This window comes from Grus americana, chromosome 6 (genome assembly GCF_028858705.1).
Source record: "Grus americana isolate bGruAme1 chromosome 6, bGruAme1.mat, whole genome shotgun sequence".
Taxonomy (NCBI): domain Eukaryota; kingdom Metazoa; phylum Chordata; class Aves; order Gruiformes; family Gruidae; genus Grus; species Grus americana.
In genome coordinates, this window is record NC_072857.1 from 8,562,322 (window position 1) to 8,583,623 (window position 21,302).

At 37.8% G+C, this 21,302-nt stretch overlaps 1 protein-coding gene across 2 annotated transcripts in view; it reads left to right on the plus strand.

Annotated features, from left to right (window-relative positions):
* Positions 1-21,302, plus strand: part of NCKAP5 (NCK associated protein 5) — a 516,605-nt gene that overhangs the window by 308,003 nt on the left and 187,300 nt on the right. For both annotated transcript variants that reach the window (XM_054830045.1, XM_054830046.1), the window contains one exon: positions 8,712-8,845. In XM_054830045.1, the coding sequence (XP_054686020.1) occupies positions 8,712-8,845 (134 nt within the window). The remainder of the gene's footprint in view (positions 1-8,711; positions 8,846-21,302) is intronic.

Below are 21,302 nucleotides of genomic sequence, written 5' to 3' on the forward strand. Positions count from 1 at the left end.
CCAGCCTAAAATTAGGATACTGCTTTTTGTTCTATTTATATCTTGCTGTTGCAGAGCTTTATTGGGAATAAGTTTAGGAAAAATGATTACATCATAAAATAATTGGGGAAAAAATTAGAAGCCTTATATAAATCAAGGAAATTTCTTCTTTAGCCTGTGTAGTACAAATCTGTATCTGGGGAAAGGATAATTAATTTTGATTATAAAGCAGCCACACAACTTCACCCTTAACTTTCTTATTTTGAAGAGATGTAAAAATAAAGCTACCTCTCCCTCCCTGAACCCTCCAAGTGCTTAAGTTATTGCTGTTTATACCTTAATGCTCCACTATGCTTTAAAAACACCTATAACTTCATCCCTGGGAAAGCTTTGAGTGTTTAAGGATATTTGTCAGTATTCCCAGTATAGCTGGAAACAGTAATGAGGGACAAAGGCATATTAACTGCCACTGTCGGAAAGCTCTGGTTTCAATAGCTGGCTAATTTAATCAAGTCTTGTTACAGTAAAATGATTCAGTTGTAAGCAGCCTGTAAAAACTGTAATAAGCACAATAAGCAATGCACGTCTTTTTTCTACTCTTTGGGGTAGTGTTTTTTCATGTTGTCAAAGTCCACTACAAGGAACGCTGCAATGTGCTGCAAAGTTGTTTGTCAGTGCCTCGGTTTATTTTTGCAGAGAAGTATTGATTACAGAATGAGAAACATTTGGTTTAACAGCAATCGATGAGGAGCAAACAAAGGACACTCTGAAGTTTGACTCATTTTAATTTGAATGAAAATACAGTACCTGGTGCAATTGATGATGAAATAAAAAATGATATCTGCTCTCTCTTCTTGTAATCACATTTCTTTTTTGTCATCTGTGAGTGAAATAAGTTTAGACAGAGAGAGGACTGTAGTCTCCTGTGCGCTGGATTTAGGACCAGGTTGCACAAGGGGAGTTTGGAGGGAGAGCTCCTACCTCGCGTGACAGCCCTGGGCTTTGCAGGAGGGTGACAAGCAGGTCCATCTGCCTCTGGAGGTGACCACACCAAAGAGATTTAACCCACCTTCTGTGTAAGACAGATGACGGGGAACCACCTTGGACTCCCTGACCTATTTTTTTTTTTTGCAGGACCCAAACACAAGCTCTCACAAAATACCTGTAACATAGAAAACACTTGTATTTGCCTTTAAGCAACAGCTTGGGCTGTGGCCAGCTGGGGCTCAGGTGTACTCTGTGGCACCTGAACAAATACCATTTGATCACCATGCATTATGTTGGGGGAATTAAATATTCATTGCATCGGAAAAAATGAGTTACTTTTTAAAGTAACCAACTGGGAGACCAAGTTGCAAATTCCAGTTTCTCTTTCAATTAATATTTCATAATTAATTCTTGAAAAATGGAACTGTTTCGTCATCCCTCTCTCATCCCTTATTCCAGGCTGTTCTGTGGCTCCTGCCTGCAGCAGTCTTTCAAAACTGACGTACAAGGGTGATAAAGTAGTGGTTTTGAGTACTTTAAATATGCATTTATTTATTCATAACAGTATTGGGCATTGACTTGCTAGAAAAACTGATTTTAATGTGCTTCTAGTAGCTGCTATTTGTCTGTTTAATTCTGTCACTGTTGTCTACTTTTTTGTTGTTTTTGTTGTCTACTTTTGTGGCCAGTTGATACTCTCTGTCTCATAGGATGTTGTATTACAGACCAGCTTATGATTCTATTAAATTACGACTTTTATGGCAAGGTATCAGATGCATAGCATCAGAAAATGCATTAAAAATAAACACAGAAATACTCAGTTTAGGTTAGCAATGACTTAAAGGTACTTCAAACTGTAAACAAAAAAATTTGTATTCTTTTCTTCCCCTCATTTAAATTCATTGCGAAGTATCTGTTTGAAATCAATATTAATTACACAGAAATTGTGACCCTCTTTAGCAAATGCTTTAAAACAGTTGTTAAAAAATTAATGTGAAGGTTATTAGCCTGATTTTGAGCAACATTAAGCCTGTGTTAAATATTCTCATGTAGACCTTTTTTGACAAAATAGTGCTCCCATGTTAGCGTAATTAGTAGTACCATAGTAAAACCCTTCTTAAGATGCACTGGGGAAGTAAAGAACAAATTCAAGAATACAGAAGAATCTTATTTCTATTAAAACAGTAGCCCCTTTCACTACTTATGAGGTAACCTTAAAGATGAGATTACATTTGTGCCCCTTTTAAGACATTTTTGATATTTGAACTAATCAGTCCAGTTCTTAAGAATTGCTTTTCATAAAAACATAAGCTAAACAGAAAAAGGAGGGACCATTCCTATGCAGATGTTGGGCTGGCTCCCTTATGAATCGCAACAGCCTGTATATTATGCATGGCATGCGTATACTGAATCCCTTTAATTTTCCACTTGCAGTTACGTTTTTGTTAAACATACAGATAACATTATTGATCAAAGGAGTAGTATGATTTTTATGTGAAAGATAAATTAAAAAGTTAAAAATAAAATACTATGGTGTGGTGGGTTGGCCTTGGCTGGCTGCCAGGTGCCCACCCAGCCGCTCTCTCACTCCCTCTCCTCAGCAGGACCAGGGGAGTAAATAAGATGAAAAAGCTTGTGGGTCAAGATGAAGACAGGGAAATCACTTACCATTTATCCTCACAGGCAAAAAAACCTTGGCTTTAATTAATTTTAATTAATTTAATTTCATTATTGCAAGTTAAAATAGATTTGGATAATGGCAAAGACAAATGTAAAACAACACAAGTGCAATTTGGGGCATTTGATTCCCCAGCTTCCCCCACTGAGCGGCGCAGGGGGATGGGGATGCAGGCTGAGGTCAGTCCATGACAGCCCCTCTCTGCTGGACCTTCCTCCTCACAAGTTTCCTCAGCTCCAGCATGGGCTCTCCATAGGCTGCAGTCCTTCAGGAAATGTCCCCTGTGGTCCCTCCATGGGCTGCAGGGAAATACCCACCCCAGCACTGGGATTGCTTCCTCCCTTCCTCCTCCCTAGACCTGGGCACTCACTGGGCTGTTTCTCACACTTTTTTCCTCACTCCTTGCCATTTCCGTGGTGTGCTGCCCTTTCTTAAATAAATTTTCCCAGAGGTACCACTGGCATTGCTCATGGGCTCAGCTGTGCCCTGCAGTGGAGCTGGCTGGAACCAGCTGGAACCGGCTGGGACTGGCTGTCTCCAGCTTGGGGCAGCCCCAGCCTCTCCTCACAGAGGAGCCTTCACAGCCCTCTGCTGCCAACACCCAGCCACAGACACACAGTCCATCTGATCCACTGACATTAAGAGAAAGTAAGATCATTTGGGTGGCACATCATGGAGGGGAGGGGAAAATGTTTTTAGGTGGACAGGAAAGGAGGAGTGAGCTGTCAACTAAGCAGTTTTAACATGGAGAGTGCAAGATCATCAGCACTGAGGAAGGGAGAGAAGCAGGTCCGGCAAAAAGGGTGGGATGAGACTAGAGGATTTTGGCATAATAAATCTGCTTGAGTTTTTCAAATGCTAGACCCTGGTGGAGAGAAGTCCCTCAGTACTTCTGTGAGAAGGTGTGGTGGTTTAACTTGGCTGGCAGCTAAAACCACCACATAGCCATTCGCTTACTCACCCCAGTGCAATGGGGGAGGGAATCGAAAAGAAAAAAAAAGTAAAACTCTAGGGTTGACATAAAGACAGTTTAATAGGACATAAAAGGAAGATGATAATAATAATAATAATAGAATATACAAAACAAGTGATGCACCACCCATCGCCAGTGGGGTGGTGTGAGAAGCAGAAAAGGCCTTGACTCTTGTGTAAGCACTGCTCAATGACAATGAAAACATCCCTGTGTTATCAAAACTGTTTTCAGCACAAATCCAAAACATAGCCCTGTACTTGCTACTATGAAGAAAATTAACTATCCCAGCCAAAACCAGCACAGAAGGTATTGTCATGGAGTTGGTCCCGTCATTCAAGAGATATCTGCTAATTTTATGTGCAATGTCCCTGACTTGGAAGGCTTGAGTGTCATCCATGTCGAAATTTAAAGTTGACAGTGAAATAGCCCAGAAAGGAAAAAGAGGTAAGGCGGCAGCCTTTCCATACAAAACCTTAACGTGCTATCTGTTCACTCTGCATGCTAGGTGTCAATCTCTGGCTAGAAATTAAGGGCCTGTTGTGTAGCTCCTGGCCCCGCAGCACCATGCACTGTCATCTGTCTCCTGTGACTGCTGCCCGCCACATCCCCTTTCATGTTTTGTCACTTCTGCATTTTCTGTTGGTGTCAGGGTCACTCAAAAGAGGAGACTTCTGCAGTTTGGTAGAACATGAAAGAACCAGATGCTGATGTTTGCAACACATCCCAAGTGAATTAAAGGAGACTTAAATGGGTGAGCACCTCTTAGGAGACACTCGTCGCATGGCTGCACTGGGTCAGTCCTTCGACCAAGAGCACGGCTATTAACCAGTAACTGTGAAATAAGCGTTGTGTCTTGGTCTCTTCATGGAGTGCTGAGGAGCGATTCAGATTTTTCTGTTGAATACACGCGCTATTTTGAGCCTGGCCGTAAATAGTTTTCATGCGTTTTGTTTTGATCATGAGTATCTCAAATTGGATTCCTTCTTTAACTTTGAGAAGACAAGTTAATGTGTGGTACATGTCCCTGACTGGATGAGAAATGAAACATTTTGACACGAACATTTCTACAGCTACACAAAAAAGAACTCGTTGAAGTGCAAACGCTGGCTCATGAGCATAATGAGCAGCTAGTGAAACTTGATTGCTGAAATGTTCATGAAAAAGTAATTGCAAACAGTATTTGTTCAAGTATTAAAATATTCCAGTACTTGCATGAAAGTATTGGTGGAGTTTGCTAACCCTGTCTTTCACTCTAGTTTGTTCACATAAAATTTTTTTGCATATTTGGAAAGTTACCAGAAATTTGACAGAGTGATGTGATGAAAGTCAGGCTATCTGAAGAGGCTGAAAAAGGAAAGCAAGAGTGAAGTAAGGGTTATTCTTCTAAGAGGAGAAGGTTATAGCTGCGCTGTGGAAGGCAAGAAGAGGAAGCAAGGAAAAATAGTTTGAGCAGAATTTATGGAGAGAAGAAGCTGCAATTAAAGAGGAATTGGCAAGTGGAACACATAACTTCATTGGAAGATGGCAGTGATTTTCCTGGTGTTAAAACATGCTGATGCATTTCACATGGTACTTTCTTTTTTTATTTAACCTTTTCTTCACAGGGCATGGTAATTGTATCCCTTTCCAGTAAGCTTATAGTCACTATAAAACCTCGAACCGTTTCTGGCTAGTTCATTTCCTTTCACACACCTTTATTTTGCCAGGAATAAAGTAGGGTTAGCACAGAGAAGCTTATAAAGGGGGTTATGACAGTACAAAATTTCTGGAGAACTCAGGAATATGTTATCTGCTTCCAGGAGACAAAAAAAAAAAAAAAATCTGTGTTTAATCCTGGCCTTTCTGTACGTTAGGCTCACTTCTCCCTTCTGACACTTCATTATGGCTTTTCTGGGTTTGAATAAAAATGTAGTTCTCTTTTCTTATAGATAAGATCACTGCTGCTGGGACCTAGTTTCTGTGTGTAGTATACATGAGTATTTTGTGTCCTGGAGACTGAAAACTTTCCAAGTGTGGGTGGTCTCTTAGTCCTCCCCCCCCGCCATTTAGTGTCTATGATCTGGCTGAAAGCAGATCTGCTTTCTGCAAGAAATGGCAGAAGTGCCTCAAGATTGCCAGTAAATTCTTGTGAAGAGGCACATGAATGAAGGCTGATGGTGTTATTGCTGTGCAGCCATTGTGTGGGCAGTCTACCTATTCAGACGGGAAGTTTTTGGTAGCTGGGAAGAGAACCCAGAATTTTAGAGCCATAGGTTAGTGCTTTTGTTTCTGGTCTTGTAGCCTTGTGACTTGTTTGTTGTTCATCTCATACCCTGAAAGAAGCGTAAGTTTTGTACACCAATAGTATGTGCTCATATAATATGATATAATATATTCTGTGTCATTATGCTTGCCCATGAGGTGGCTCAATTGGAACTGGACATTTAACTCATTCCAGAAGTTCTGAATGTTTAGACATTTAATTCCTGTAACATTATTGTTCTTGTAATGTGAATTTGTTGTGGGTTTATGGGTACTTTTCTTAAGGTAACTCCCAGGTCCTTTCTTCTTCTTAAAAAAAAAAAATCTTGTGAATGTGCTGATCTTTTTATGTAGGATGATAATACAGACTTTCCCACATGAATAGCAGGAGTAAATGGTAGCAGCATCATTCTCTGACCTACCAGCAAGAGGTGAATGAAACCTAGAAATAGCTTATACAGCTCTTTGTCCTGTAGGGGAAAGTTTGGATTTGTGAATCTCTGCTGTATATTCTGTGCTCTACTAGAAAATGTGGGTTTGTGATCAGCAGCGGCACAGCCATGCACATAGATACGGCGCACTCATTCTGCAGGACAGTCAGTGGAACTGTGTGCACCCTGCAAAACATCCTGGCAGTGACTTGGAGGACAGGATGCTCATCTGCTTTTTGAAGTTTTCTCTCTCCCCCGCATAGAGATCTTAGGATTGTACTTAATGTAGAAAGAACGTTTATTTGAGACCAGAGCATGGTCAGTGTAGCAGATACATCGAGGTAACTGCTGTATCAGATTAAGATCATCATCACAGTAATGGTGCTGAATGAGTGTTGAAGGCATGGTTGAATCTCTGGTCTTCAGTTCATTATCATACTTAAGCTGTTACTGCATAAGATAGCTCAGGCACAGTCTGGTGCTTTGAGTCAACTTGGGCACTCGGGTTCATAGCAGTACCTGATTTTCCTCCAGTGTGGCTTATCCGATATTGTAGGAACAGTTACATGCTTGGTTTTAAGCCCAATTTATGTAGAGACCAGTATCTTCTGAAAGCTTGTCTTAAGCCCTGGGTGGTAACTATGTATTTCTTTATGTCATTTTCTTTGCTACCCTCTGACTCTCTGGAAGCTCTAGATGTCTCTTCAGCAGCAGTGAAAGGCATCTGTAAGAGAAGATGCTAAGAGTGTTCAGCAAGGGCCTCTGGAACAGTGTAATTTTGAAGCTAGCGTTGATGGCCTCTAAGCTGGAGAAATACTAACTGCTTTGAATATTCTTCCCATATCATTAGCCTGAGTTGTCTTTCGTGAGCCCTACTCTCTGTATGGCTGCTGTGTATCTTCTGCCTGGTGCTGAGAACTCTCTGCTCTTCTTAGCTTGGCAGAAACAAAGGATTACTGAGCACCTGGCAGAACTTGGTTATGTAACAGTAAGGACAGTAATTAGATACTTTAGTTAGAACAATGTATTTATTTTCTAGTAATTTGTTTCTTGTTTTGCAGTTTTCCATTTTCCAGATATTTCACATGACCAACTAGACAGAAGCCCCCTGTCCCCTGAGTAATTCCCCCTATTTTTTCACAAGCATATAGATATTTCATGTAATCCTTTGCAGCCTCCCTTTGTGGCATCTACTTATTTATCACTGTCTTTAAGATCCCCTTTCTCCTTGGTAATGTTAATATTTTTGGTCCCTCAGTTACTTCTATTGTAAATTATCATCCAGTAAGATTTATAGCTGTGACACTTGTACAAATATTCTGTCTTCCATATCTAATGGCTTAACACTAAGATACCTTTGTTATTTTCTAATGAAACTATATGTATAATTTCTAGATAAATTTTTGCAGGTATGTAATGAAAATTTAGGTTAGCAATGGAACTGCGTCAGACTGACAGGCTACAAATCGCACTGCACCACAGGCACAGAGATTTTCCAAAGCATATACATGGTGAACCCTCTGTAGCTTTACAATGACTTAGCCTTTTCTTATACAACTGACATTGGAACCCCTTTGCTGACAGAGTCTAGTGTAGTACCATGTAAATTGCTTGGGTTTTTTTATTGATTTGTTCTCTCTCTTAAATGCACAAGGAAAAATTTAATTTAATTTAATATCTGTGTGACTGGGTCACAAGGGAAAGGCTGTATATACATTTTTTTAATTCCAATAACATTTTTTATAACTTTTTAGTTCATTCCCCTGCTCCTCCTATATTGTGTTTAGCTACTTTTAAATAGGGGGTTTAAATCATTACGTACCCTTTCACCTGACATTTTATTTCTCTCATATTTGTTTGATTGGTACTCAGTTTTTAAAAACATCTTATTTGTCATAGTATTTCAGTAAATAGATTCAAATAGACTCTGTCCTACTGATAGTGATCCTCCTCTCAGCCAAAACAAGAAAACCAGTGGCTGCAGAATCAGGTCCTTCTCTGCTCATGAGATTGAAACATTAAGTGATGGGTGACAAGTTGTCCTCTTGACTTGCTTCACTCTTACCATGTCTGCATTGAAGCAAGATAGATCACAGATCTCAAATATAATTTTTTGCATTTATTTTGAGTGGAGGTGCAGAAAAAGAGCTTTGATTGAGAGGGTGGGTGTTTGGTTTTAAATATACTGACTTCAGTGAGTCTGAGCTGAGTAAGAGTAGCTCAGCGTGATGGGATATTCTGAAAGGCTTTACATCTCTAGTTTGTTATTCTATGTAACATTGCTGTACAAAAAATGATGGCACTGGATAGTTAGGGTAATTATTTTGATTGTTTGATGATTTTTCCCAAATTAAATCCTAGTTTTTTGCTAAAAGTATGTTTTATGTGTACAATTAATAAATAATTTTTTATGGTCTTTCAGCGTGAGAAGCTGATACATGAGTTGGAGGAAGAGAGACATTTAAGACTTGAGAGTGAAAAAAGATTACGGGAGGTGACACTGGAGTCGGAGCGTAGCAGAGCTCAGATGCGTGGACTGCAAGAACAGTTTTCCAGGTGTGTTGCATAAGTAAACTATGTTCAAAATATGTGAAGAACATACTTTGTTGCAAAAAGGTTGCTCAAACCTGTTGATAGCTTGAATGGATGGAATCTAAGGCAAAACCTGCTCTCCCTCTGAAATTCTGTGAACATGATGGGCTTTTGGCTAAACGATTCTTAGCACCCTGTAAAACTTAAAAGCCCTATACCATGATTCTATGTAGTGGTGAAAATTTTCATTTCTAGAGATTTTGCGTTTGTTAGAATTCCCAGTGAGTTTCTAAGTAGAGGTCTTCATGTCTCAAAATGTGCACGTTGTTGTTAAGTCAGTACTTGGTTGTTTGTTAACCAACAAGAATGGGTTTGATCAATCTGAATAAAGGAAAAAAAAAAAAAGTGTTGGCTTTTACCGGCTGGGTAATCATCCTGCTAGGACATACTTCCAATCTCTTCCTGCATTGACTGGACCAGAGCTTTGTGCTAGAACAGAGCTCCACTTACAAGGGAAACGTCTTAGAAGTGGGATTTAAGACAAACCATTCATTCATATGACCACAGTAAGGATTTCAGTTATTTATTATTTTCATGATGCATGATGAGATCTTGTACATCAAATAATAGAATTTTGTATTGTTTTTGTCAAATGAACAGAAACAAAACAATCAAAACCAAAAGAGACAATCGAATTTCATGTTGTATATTTTCCATCAAGACTGAATATTAACTCATTCCCTTAGGCCCTTGAATCACTGAAAAGTTCCAAGTTCAGTTTAATATGGTGAAAACAAGCTGTGGGGTGGGTTTTTTCTTTGGTTATTTTTGTTGGAGTTTTTAGGGTTTTCTGTGTTGGGCATTTTTTGTGACTTTGTTGTCCTCAGTGTCTGCCATGCTGCTTCTCTGATCTGACATGGAGTTTCTAGGCAACGCTGCAAAAGTAATTAACAACAATAAAAAAATTTGTTCTGATTTGTTATTTTGGTTTTTGGAAAATTTCCATTAATGGTCTCTAGATTTTACAAAACTATCAAAGTTTTCAGATAAATTGAAATTCTTCCGCAAAAAATGCTAAGGATATTTCTTTTTTAGTTTTTTATTGTTGTTCTTATTCTACGATCTTTGTTTTCAATTTTTACTTATTCTGATGAGATTCCCTGAGTAATATACACAAAATAAATCCACCTTACAAGTGTTCTTAAAACATTTTGCTCTATTATATGTTAATCTTTGTTTATGGAAGAATTTCCTGAGGTCCTGATTACAGCATGGTATTATTGTTACAATAACTAGGAGCCTTTGAAATAAACTTTGAAGATCATGCAGCCATGATTAAGAAAAAAGGGATGAGGGGAAGCCAGTCTCCACAGTGACGTGCCCAGTAACTGGGTAAAATTTTAACTGTTGCATATTCGGATCTTTTCAGCATAAACCTTCATTATTCCTGTGCAATAGTCTGATTCAGTTCTACGGTGTTTCTGAAAAGAATAACTGTATTAGTAGTTAGGATTCCCGAAGTCCACTCTTCAAATTAATCCGTTCTTTTTCTTCCATTACTATTTTCAGTCTAGCTTGCTCTGATCTATCAAGAAGCAGAGGGATGCAAGTTCTTTGGATTAAAGTTGTCTCTTTATTTTTGTACCTCTGATTTAGATAAAGGTGAATGCCGTCTAAATCAGTATTATGTTCTTTGTAAGGCTGTATGCACGTTAGCTATACTGTTTGAAGGCAAACTTAAATATCACTTTTCATTAATGGCACCTGAGATTGGCCCTGTTATTACCAGTGATGAAAACTGCCATTGGCTTCATTGGCTATAATTTTATTTTAGTGTAGAACAGATGCTAGGAAGAGAATGCATCACTTAAATACTTCATTTGGCTTTAAAACATGATGTTTATTATGATGAATATTGGAGGCTATTTTTTCTTATGTTTAGTAGAATATTAAGATATTTGCTTACACAAATAGACTTTCTCTCTAAATGAGCATGTTTTTTCTTACCTTGCTTGAGCAAATAATGAAACTGACAACTAGATAATCTTGTGCTGCTTAGAGATTCTGTACTGTTTGAAGGATTTGAGACTTTTTTCTCAGTTTGAGAACAATTAAATGGGACAAGACAGGTGGTGATGGGACGAGATGTTAAAATCAAGCAAATTTGAAGTACTTTGGAAGAAGATGGCTAGAGAGTAATACTTTGGGCCCAAATGTTCTGGATTTCACATGTAGACAGACTGAAATAAGAACATATATTACAGCATAAATCATTTAAATCTCTGTAATTCTTGAACTGAGTGGATTTACATAGACATTCCTACATATACATGCAGTGCAGTAGGTTAAACTGTGATTTGGAGGAGGTTTCTTTGCATCTGAAAATATTTTCTTTGCACCTTTGAAAGAACGAAACATGATAGCTTGTGGAAAGCTGTAAGTTGACCTTTGTAATCAGGCGAGGAAAGCAGCCTATTGCTATCTGGAATTGTGTGAAAACTTTAATCTGTTATATAAGCATATAGTTTGAGATTGAAGAGTTCAGAAGGCAAGGGGTTTTTTTATTGATTGACGTTTCTGTTCTTACCAAGTAAGCAATATTCCAGGCTAGGACTCTGAAATAAATCGAAGATCTCTTTCTTAACATCTGTATAAATCTGCCAGAGCTTTAAAGTGACACAGTGTTAGTTAGTTTGATAAATATGTGATTGTTGCTGTAGAAAAAGAAAGAGCTTTTAAAACCAAATTTCTTTTCCAGAATTGTACTGTGTTGTATCCATGTAGTTTTAAATTTTTTTCTAATTTTATTGGAAGTGAATATATTTAAGGTGTGGAAAGATCTTGCAGGAAAATAATTTAATGCTAAAGCTAGAGTTCTACACTGTAGTTGCATGCAGTTATTTTTGTATTGCCTTAGTATAATCTCACCTTGAGGTGAAATCCTTGATATTTTCTTTCTCGAACCACTGAGATCTGTTGCTTTGCTGCAGCTGTTTCGTGAAATTCTATAAGGCCCTTTTTGGCATGATAATGTACAGATGAATGTTGCTCAAATGCATGAAGACTAACCCTGTTAAGACAGATCATGCAGTCTGACTTTTCCATTTTGATTGTTGGCAACTGTCATGTATGTACTGGCAGGTCACCGTTTTGGTTAGTATTATGCCTTCTGCCTCTTTATCCAGTTCTGGATGAAATGAGGTTATTTCTTTTATTGTTTGTTTGTTTGCTTGTTTTTGCATTTTAGGGTTTGGGTTTTTTTGGTTGCTCACAGTTTAACATTAGTTCCTTCTTGAACTTGCTACATCTTGGACATAAGAGAAGAAAATACATGTCTGTCATGTACCTCCTTGTTCTTGGCTTCAGCTGTGTTTTTCCTACTTTGAGCATCTTCCTACAACAGTAGGAACAGAAATGCAACAACCCTGCCCGAAGCAGTAGGTGTGATTTATAGTATCACTTTAAAAAGCACACTAATACACACAATATAAATTGATTACATTTCTTTGCTGTACATCAGTAAGTGATAGAAATTTTTGTCTGCTGAGTGCATGTGTGTACGTGTGACTCCAAACTGGGATTAAATGTTAAAGCAGTAAAGGAGGTAGCTTTATTTAAGTTATTTTGGTCACTATTTTGGTCTAAATGAAACAAGTTCAATAAAACACACTATTGTATATCTGTAAACAGTAATTGAAGAGGCTAGTATCAAATCTTAAAATTCCCTTTGGGTAAATTTCAAAAATTCTTTCAGTTAAGATGATGTTGTTTATAGGTATCAATGTCTGTGACTGGAAAACTGCCTCAGGCTTTTAAGAATGGATGTTATTGAAGAAGTAGGAAATGGTCCGTGTTTGATCTGTCAGGGTCCTGTGAATGGGATGAGTGCAGTTCTCATTAGATTGTATTTCAGCGTTCCCCTCACATTAATACTGACCGTAGGGTTAAGCCTGTCACTTCTGGCAAGGGGAAAAATGACTACTACAAATCTGATAACACTTGGCATAAAAGGACTGTGTGGATGTTGGTTTAAGCACATCCTACTTGGTTTTCTCCAATTACTGTTAATTCCCCTTGTTCCATTCTGGCTTGTCAGCAGGTGAGTGGAAATGGTAACTGTTTTCCTAGCAGCTGTGTAAAGAAATTTTTTCATTGCATCAGCATTTGATGTTGCATCATCACATTGTAATTTCTAATGCTATCACACCTGCTTGATCTAGAGGTCACCACCTGCTTGCATTTCAGTGGCCTTACTGCCATGACAGGTAATCCACAGAGACCATCTGAAAAGTATACACCAGTAGGATGCCTCGGTAGGCCCTGTGATCAGTTTGTCTAATACCCATTGAATACCAATTTAAACCATTAATAACCTTTTAATCTAGTTTCTGGGGATATTAAAATGCTCTCATGGCAGCCATTGATGGTATTCCTTTGATTTTGTCATAGCAGGGATGAGTAAAATACTATGTGGGAAGTCACTCCTTGACTCAGAAGAAGATTACAGAAGTAGATGTCTACAGTTTTCCTCTTCTGTTTTCTGTAGTTCTGCAGTAATCTCTTATCATCCTCCCTGAGCGGCCTGTATGTAGGGTTTTTGGAGGAGGCAGATTGTCATAGAGTTTATATCAAAGGCTGACCTTGTCATCCTGAGCTATGGTTTTAGTGACTGCCAGATTTTAATAGATGTGTCTGTGTGAAATGTTACAAAGAAAACTAATGGATAAGTATATAGCACAACTTGCTGACTTGAAAGTGCTCCATGTCTGATGTGTATCTCACTTGTACACTTGCCGCCTCCTTTGCTGCTGAATATAAGATGTCCATCTTCAAACATTTTCTGGTAGGTTGACCTTGGCTGGCTGCCAGGTGCCCACCCAGCCGCTCTCTCACTCCACCTCCTCAACAGGATTGGAGGAGAAAATAAGAAGAAAAGAAACCTCATGGAGATCACTCACCAATTACCGTCAAGGGGAAAGCTCAACTTGAGGAACATTAATTTAATTTATTGCCAATTAAAAATAGTGTAGGATAGTGAGAAACAAAGACAAAACTAGTAACACCTTCTCCCACCCCTCCCTTTTCTCAGGCGCAACTTCATTCCTTCGTTCCTGCCTCTTCTACCTCTTCCCCTTGGCAGGGTCAAGGGGGGGAGAGCTGCTGAGATCAGTTCAAAATACTTTGTCTCTGCCACTCTTTCCTCCTCACACTTTTCCCCTGGTCCAGTGTGAGGTCCCTCCCACCAGAGTCTTCGAGTGCTGAGGGGCCTCTCCTGTGTATGGTGTCAGGGAGGTGGGATTGATGTCTGCTTCACAGGCACTAGTTCTGGGGCTGCCACTCTCAATGTGCTGGGCAGAGTGCTTTCACTGGAGGACTGCTTACCTCTGGCAGGACTTGCTGAGCCTCAGGATGTGGTGTGAATACCATTTTACTAGGGTGTTGACCTAATACTTAGGATATTGATCCTGTCATTTGATTATAACTGACAGAGTAAAAGGATGACGTTTCCTTTTGATTGACACTGATGGGGTGAGTATATTAGTATTTTTATTTACGTGCATGTACGAAACTTAGGTACATATTTCATCTCTAATCCTTGCTCAGAAGTGTCGAGCACTGTTTTAAGTAAGATCAAGGAGCTTTTTGTGAATAGTTTTCATCTGGCAGAAAATAAAGGAATGGTTTTACTAAACCTGTGAACTTAAGCCCAAAGAGGAGGTTGCCCCAAGTTATGTATGGAGTTTGATCCCACTCAGTTCACAGGCTAGTTTGGATGGAACAGGATGATTTCCTGTTATTGAACAAGAAGAAAAAAAGAATTTCATGATTTTTCATACCAGGATTCATTTTTTCCACTGTTCTGTTGAGTATATGAATATGGTGGTTTTGAAGGTACGTACACATGAGAAATGCCTTCAAAGAATATGTTACCTCACTTTTCTTAACTACAATTCTCATTCTGATGTTAGAAACCATCAGGTTGAAATAGGTGTTTCATACAGAAATTGAGAAACAACAAAAGCAATGAGTGACTGCAGAGGACTGAAGAACCAGTGTAAACTCAAAACACAGAAGTCATGCAAGGACCAGGAGTTATAGCAGACTATTTTGCATGACGTATATTGACTTACGTAACACTTTTAGAGAGCAATGAATTTCTTTGCTTCAGGCATTATTAAAGATGCACGTAGAGGTACATGCAGTTCCCGATCTTCTGTGGACTCTTCATGTGCTGAAGCTACATTAAGAGCCAGCCCTATTTCAGTACCCCGATGCACTAGTAAATCATGTGGTGGTGTTTCATGGCAGCTCTTGGTTGCTGAAAGCTGCTTTCAAGGGGTCCAGGGAAATAGGTAAATTTATGTTCCACAGACAAAAACATGGCTATCTGTGTGCTCAGACAATCCTGGGTTTGGTTTGCATTTATTTATATGCTGACAGTATGCATCATACTTGTGTTTCTGGAAGGTTGCATCTCTTGCCTTTTACTGATTTATCAGAGCATGAAATGATACTCTGCTTCCTCTGTTCTAGCTGGCACTACAATTTAATAGGATATAGTATTTTTTTCCTTTGCATAATGTAATAGATTAGCACCAAAGTAGTACTAGGTTGCAGTGTAATTCTTTGGTTTACCCTTTCTTTTAAAACATACAAGACAGAGCCTAACGTAAAAACAATGTATCAACATTTTCACGCAATTTAACAGTAGGTTATCAATGCCCATATACAGATCTACACACAACATATAATCCCCTCCATGCATTAATTTTTGTAATAGATGTTTTGAATATTTTCTGCCCTCCCATACCATGGTCCTGACTAAGCAGAACCTATCTATATTAGATAGTGTGTGGTATGTATCCATCATCTCTCTTGTTATATGGCTGTTTCATTCCCAAAGTGAGAGATCTCCACTGATGTTGAAGGAAGATCCTGGAAGCATGTACCAAATAATATTGTGCTCGAGAGTAAGAGGAGGAATTCCTGTGCAGATGTAGCGATTTAGTTTACAAGCCCTTTTATGTTGGAGGACAGTGAAAACCTCATTTTGTCAAAATTGCAGACTCTCTTGCTACTGCTGTTTAAAGAGACTGAGGTTCATGTTTAGTGTTTATGTGCTGTGAAATCCTGTACCTGTTGAAGTTCACAGCTGTGTGCATTTTACTTTGCACAATAATAGGCATAGTTTTGCAGGTATTTCTAGTTACAGATAATTCTCCATTGTAAAACATGTTTAGATTTATGAAAGGACAGTACTGATATTGGAGCTGAGTTCTATTACTGAGTAATGTTGCTGCCTAAGAGCTGTGCAGTGATGTACCGTAAGATGTTTCCAAGGTAGATAGGACCTGTGGTTGTCAGGAGGACTTTTTTTACTTATTGCTTGTTTGCCGATCTTATAGAAGTATTTTTAAAATTGAATTGGAACATGCAAAGTTAAAGAGCTGACTGTTTCTTTCTTGTGGAACCTGCCATAGTTTGGTTTCTTTCAAACTTGGGAAATCAGGAAAGTTACAGGTGTGTCAGGTGCTATTCTGCAATTCCTTTATGCTATAAGGTAAAGAGACTATTCAAAACCAACACATTCCTTCACATATTTAGTAAAAAGATTCCTTTGCTAGACATGATAGATACCTTAATTCCAAGGACCAGCAGTTCTACCAGAAAAAAGATCTACAAAGATCAGCAGAAAATAATTTGTTTTTCTTTAGTTTATTTTTTCCCTTCAGTCAAGCCATTTGATATTAATAAGGTGTGGTCTAAAAGAACATCTTTTTAAATGCTTGCTTTTGACATTCTTAATTGTGAGCCATTTTTCAGGAAAGAACCTGCCCTGATTACACTGGAAGATCGCCATCACTTTTTCTTCATAGCTTGCCTTGATGCCCCCATACATGATTACCCCCTCTATGTGAAAAACCAAACTCCTTCATACCTAGGTTACCTTTTTATTTGGAAGTATGAGATATTTTTATATATATATATTTATATTTAACTAAGGCATTTTTACAAAGATTTTAAAAGGATGAAAAGTAGTTTTAAACAGAAAATAATGTGGAAGCTAGGAGGATAGAAAGGCATATAACAGATGAGAAATTAGGAGTGCTTAACAGCTGCTCTGTCTTAAGTCTTCCCTAAAGGAAAATAATAGCATACATATACAATAAAGATTGACAAGGATGATCTGAAATCACAATATAAAATGTGAAAGGTAACCAGTTAAAGAATTAAGATAAGTAGATTCAGCTGGATCTTACTCACAGGTGCCAACTGTAGTCAGACAACCACTGACAATTATATATGTAGGCAGTTGAAGAATGACTGAAGTCCCAAAGGAGTGCTATTTACTTATATATAACTAGGAAATTGTGCACAGTAGATTAGACCAATTTGCTGTTAATAAAATTTAGATATGGTTCTACAGTAGTCTTCATGAAGAAGACTGAACAATTATGGTCCCAGGTCTCAGTTCAGTTGCCTGTGCTCTAATAAGTAGCTTCAGAGAAACTCTTCCAGGAAGTTTTTTATTAAATTTAATGTACTCAGAGAAGAACTGCTGTGGTTAACAATGCACTCTTGAAGTGCTTTTGAAGTTAGAACACGGCTAGAATCAGATGCTACATCCTTAGTGGCAGCTACAGATGATCTGCTTTGGAAAGACTTTTTCATGACGGAAAAAAATGGTGATATTCCCATGTCCTGCAATGTGAGGTTAATCCCTTACTGTACCCATTAGGAACTCCTTCCAACCAGATGTATTAGAATAGTTCTACAATGTTTTGCAGAAAATATGATAATAGGCAATGAATTTAAGTATGACAGACTTCTGCCTGGATTGCAATCATAAAACTGTAAATCACTTTTGTATATGTGTTGAAAATTCACGTGTGCTTGAAAAGTGCTAAAATGGAAGATTGCCTTTGTTTATAAGACCACCTAATTTTGTCAATTCTATACACTATTCCTCTCCTTGTTAATGGCCTTTACTATTGACATGCTTTGAAGAAACATATAGTAATGGCTCCATATAATCTGAAAATTCTTCTGCTTCAAAAAAAAAAAGGCCTTTCATATAACTAAGTGCTTTTAAAAATATCAGTAATTCTTTCAGCCATGTTTCCTACCAAAACAAATAAGAGAGAGTTTTCTTTTTAATTTTGGTGGGATAGAACTCTTCAACAGTTTAATTTTTTCATGTAAAAGCCAGATCCATCCTTCTGAACCTGAACATGGAAAAATTCTCTACTTCAGATAGTATGTGTACCTTTGTTTTTTAAAATATTATCTTCATTGCATAATATCTGTATAATGAAAGAATATTAAAGAGGAAATGGAGGGAATACCTATGAGAGGAGGACAAAGCGGTGATAAAGATCTTGAATCCTTACACTAAAATAAACTACAGAGAAGTTAAACTAGGTAAGGAGAACAGGCAGGAAGAAAGCTGGCAAAGAACAGATATTACCTTAGGATCTGTCATGCATGACTGTCGTAAATACTGTCTTTTTAAAAGCATTAATCTGGTTTGAGCTGCAGGATTGTCTACTAGAGTTGTTTTCTACACCAAAACAATGACTCAGTCTCTCTTTAAAGTCTTCTGTTTCCCCGTAATGCTGTACAATGGTACCTTTTATTAATTACTGCTTCTTAGGAAGGGAGAGGATATGCAATGGAAATGACAGGAATGTTTTGAAACCTTGATTGCATATGCCTTCCACAACTGGCAGTCTTATGCATGCTCACGCTGGGCATATATGTGCTGTCCACGGTTTGAGATTCATTTCTGGAAAGTGAGCAGTTCTCTTGGAGAGTCAAGACAACACACATTTTTAAAAGCAGTATGTATAATGTTAGTTAAGACTGATCCTCTGATTCCATGATTAGATTTAAGTCACTACCTAGATAACATGGATTTGTCCCATTTTAATTTACTGATCCTATCACATTGTGGTTCCTTTTGTCATATGACTGTAAACCTATACTTAAAAGCTATATCTGATATGCGATTATCAGATTATAGACTGTTTATCTTTACTAATGGGTCAGAGAGAAAGTGCGTTTATGATCACAATTTTTGTGGTTGTTTTCCTGTTAGATGCTTGAGGTGGTTGCATTAATAATTTTTCTGTACTATAAAACTTGTGCTATAAACTGTAAATGTATCATTAATGGGCAGTGGTGTATATTCAGATTGATGGTGGTAGGTACAGAGCAAATTAAAACATGAGGGAATATTATGATTCAAAAGCTGACATAAAACCAAATGATCTTGATAGTGATACTTCTCTTTTATGAGCGTGATTGGAATCTTCAAAGGATCATTGGTTGACTGAGTCTAAATTTTACCTTTACAATTTTACAACAAACTAAAACAGGGAGCCTACACCCCCATTATAATTGCAAGCAGATAAAATCTGATCCAGAAAAGTGCTCAGCCTTTTTAAGATACTGGTGTGCCTTCTGCTCTCATTAAGGGCAGAAGGAAAGGAGTGCTTCAGGTACCTTTGAGGAGTTTTGTGCCTTAAATAGCACAGATATACAGATTTGTGGTAAAGTGGATAAGAACATGAAATCCTGAATGTTATCTGAGTAGAATAATAGGTGAATCCTTTGTCTTGTCTAGATTTCAAAGCAAGGTTTTCTGGTTTTCATGTGTGTATGAGGCAGGGAGGAGAAAGGGCTTTCTGTAAAGTACTCTAAAGGAAATGGTACAGGCAATAGTGTAAGAAAACAGGCACAGAGATGTACTCAACTTGATATCACCTGTTGTATCCGAAGGCAGGCCCTATATATTGGGGCTGTTGTAGAATCATATCTTTACTCATAGTTTGCATAGCTGGCTTTCTAATGCTGGTGTGCAAGTAAAGAGCTGGTCTTTAAATGTGACCAGTACATAATTGTAAATATAATCAGTTTGTCATCCTGCTCTGCATAACCTCTTAAGTACTTACACTAACTAATAGAAATAGAATAATTTATCTGCCTGACTTGAGGTGGTAATATGTTTTTTCAACCTAGTAGCAATTTGTAGTCTGCATAGATTGGATTGTTTCACAGGAGAATTATTATGGTAATTTTAATTTTGTCTTAGAACTTTTAATTATTCCACAGTATTGTTCTAATGTAACAGGCCGTGCAGCAGTTCATTTGTTTGTCAGTGCTCAAAATTGGACAGGGCAACTTAAAAATTTAGTTTTAATCTTTTTCTTTTATCAAAATGTTTTGGGTGTGTATTTTCCTCTATGAGCACATTTCAAATATGATTATTAAAAGTTGCAGTGAGTATATTTAAAGCTGAAAAGCGATTAGGTGCAAGCTGTTTTGGAGTTTTGCTTCTCAGAGTATATAATAAACATTAAGAGAACAGGATGGGATTATTTTTTTCTTGTATAGGCTTATAGACCTAGTTCTTCTAATTATTCATCCCTTACTCTGTTACTGCATTTTGCTTGATACTCTGCAGGTGCATCCTCAGGGACTGATGACCTGAAGGCATAAGAAGTTTGTTTCAGCTGCATGAATGTTGCTTGTGCATTTTCTTGATGTGTGTAATGGAACTTGCTTAGAGGAAAAATGGGTTTAAAAAAGAAAAGATGCTTGGTTTTAGTCCATCAGTATCAGTAAAGACAGCTGTGAGGTATTTCTTCACTCCTGTTTGAAGGAAAGGCTTAGGATTTTCACTGAGTTTGGATCTAGACCTAGCAGAGGGAATGTCCCCAGGAAAGGAATGGACAATTATTTCCCTTCTTAAGGATTAAGAAAGTATTGAAGGACAAATGCTACAGTTTTAAGGCATCTGACATGAATCAAACTATTCAAATAAATATGGAAAATAGGTGGGCCAGATTCTCACCAGCTCCTGAAAGGTGCTAGATGACTGCACTAAAAGTGCAACAATGAGAGTCGACTACATCTGGCTTATGGCAGGAATGGACCTAAGTAATTACCATGGGCTTTGCCCATAAGGGATTTATTGCTTAAAATCATGATATTTTTTGCAGTGCCATTAATCATGCTGAACTTATATAACTAATATGGTTATAATTCCTAACTCCATAGGGATTCTGTTACAATTTAGTAACAATTACTGTCAACTATTGCAGATAGATTTTATTGTAAAGCATTTCCAAAAATCTTAATGTGATTATCTTTGGTCATAATGTGTGCTTCAGTTTGCAGATACTGTAAGAAAATGTAGATCGATTTGAATGATTGTTCAGTGTAACATGATTTTAATTCCATGAGTAATGCCTGCCTCATATTCTCAAATTTTACAAATCGGGTACTACTGCCCTTCAGTTGAATTGTGTATTAAATACCATTAATTAAATATGTATTCCACAAAACATCCATTAGCTTCCAAGCATGCAGTATAATAACTATGGATTGGTTATTCTGAAAACGTTGGTCTAACGCATGTCAATAGAATATTGTGTTGCATAAAACAATGAGCTCCTCTTCTGACAATCAGATAACT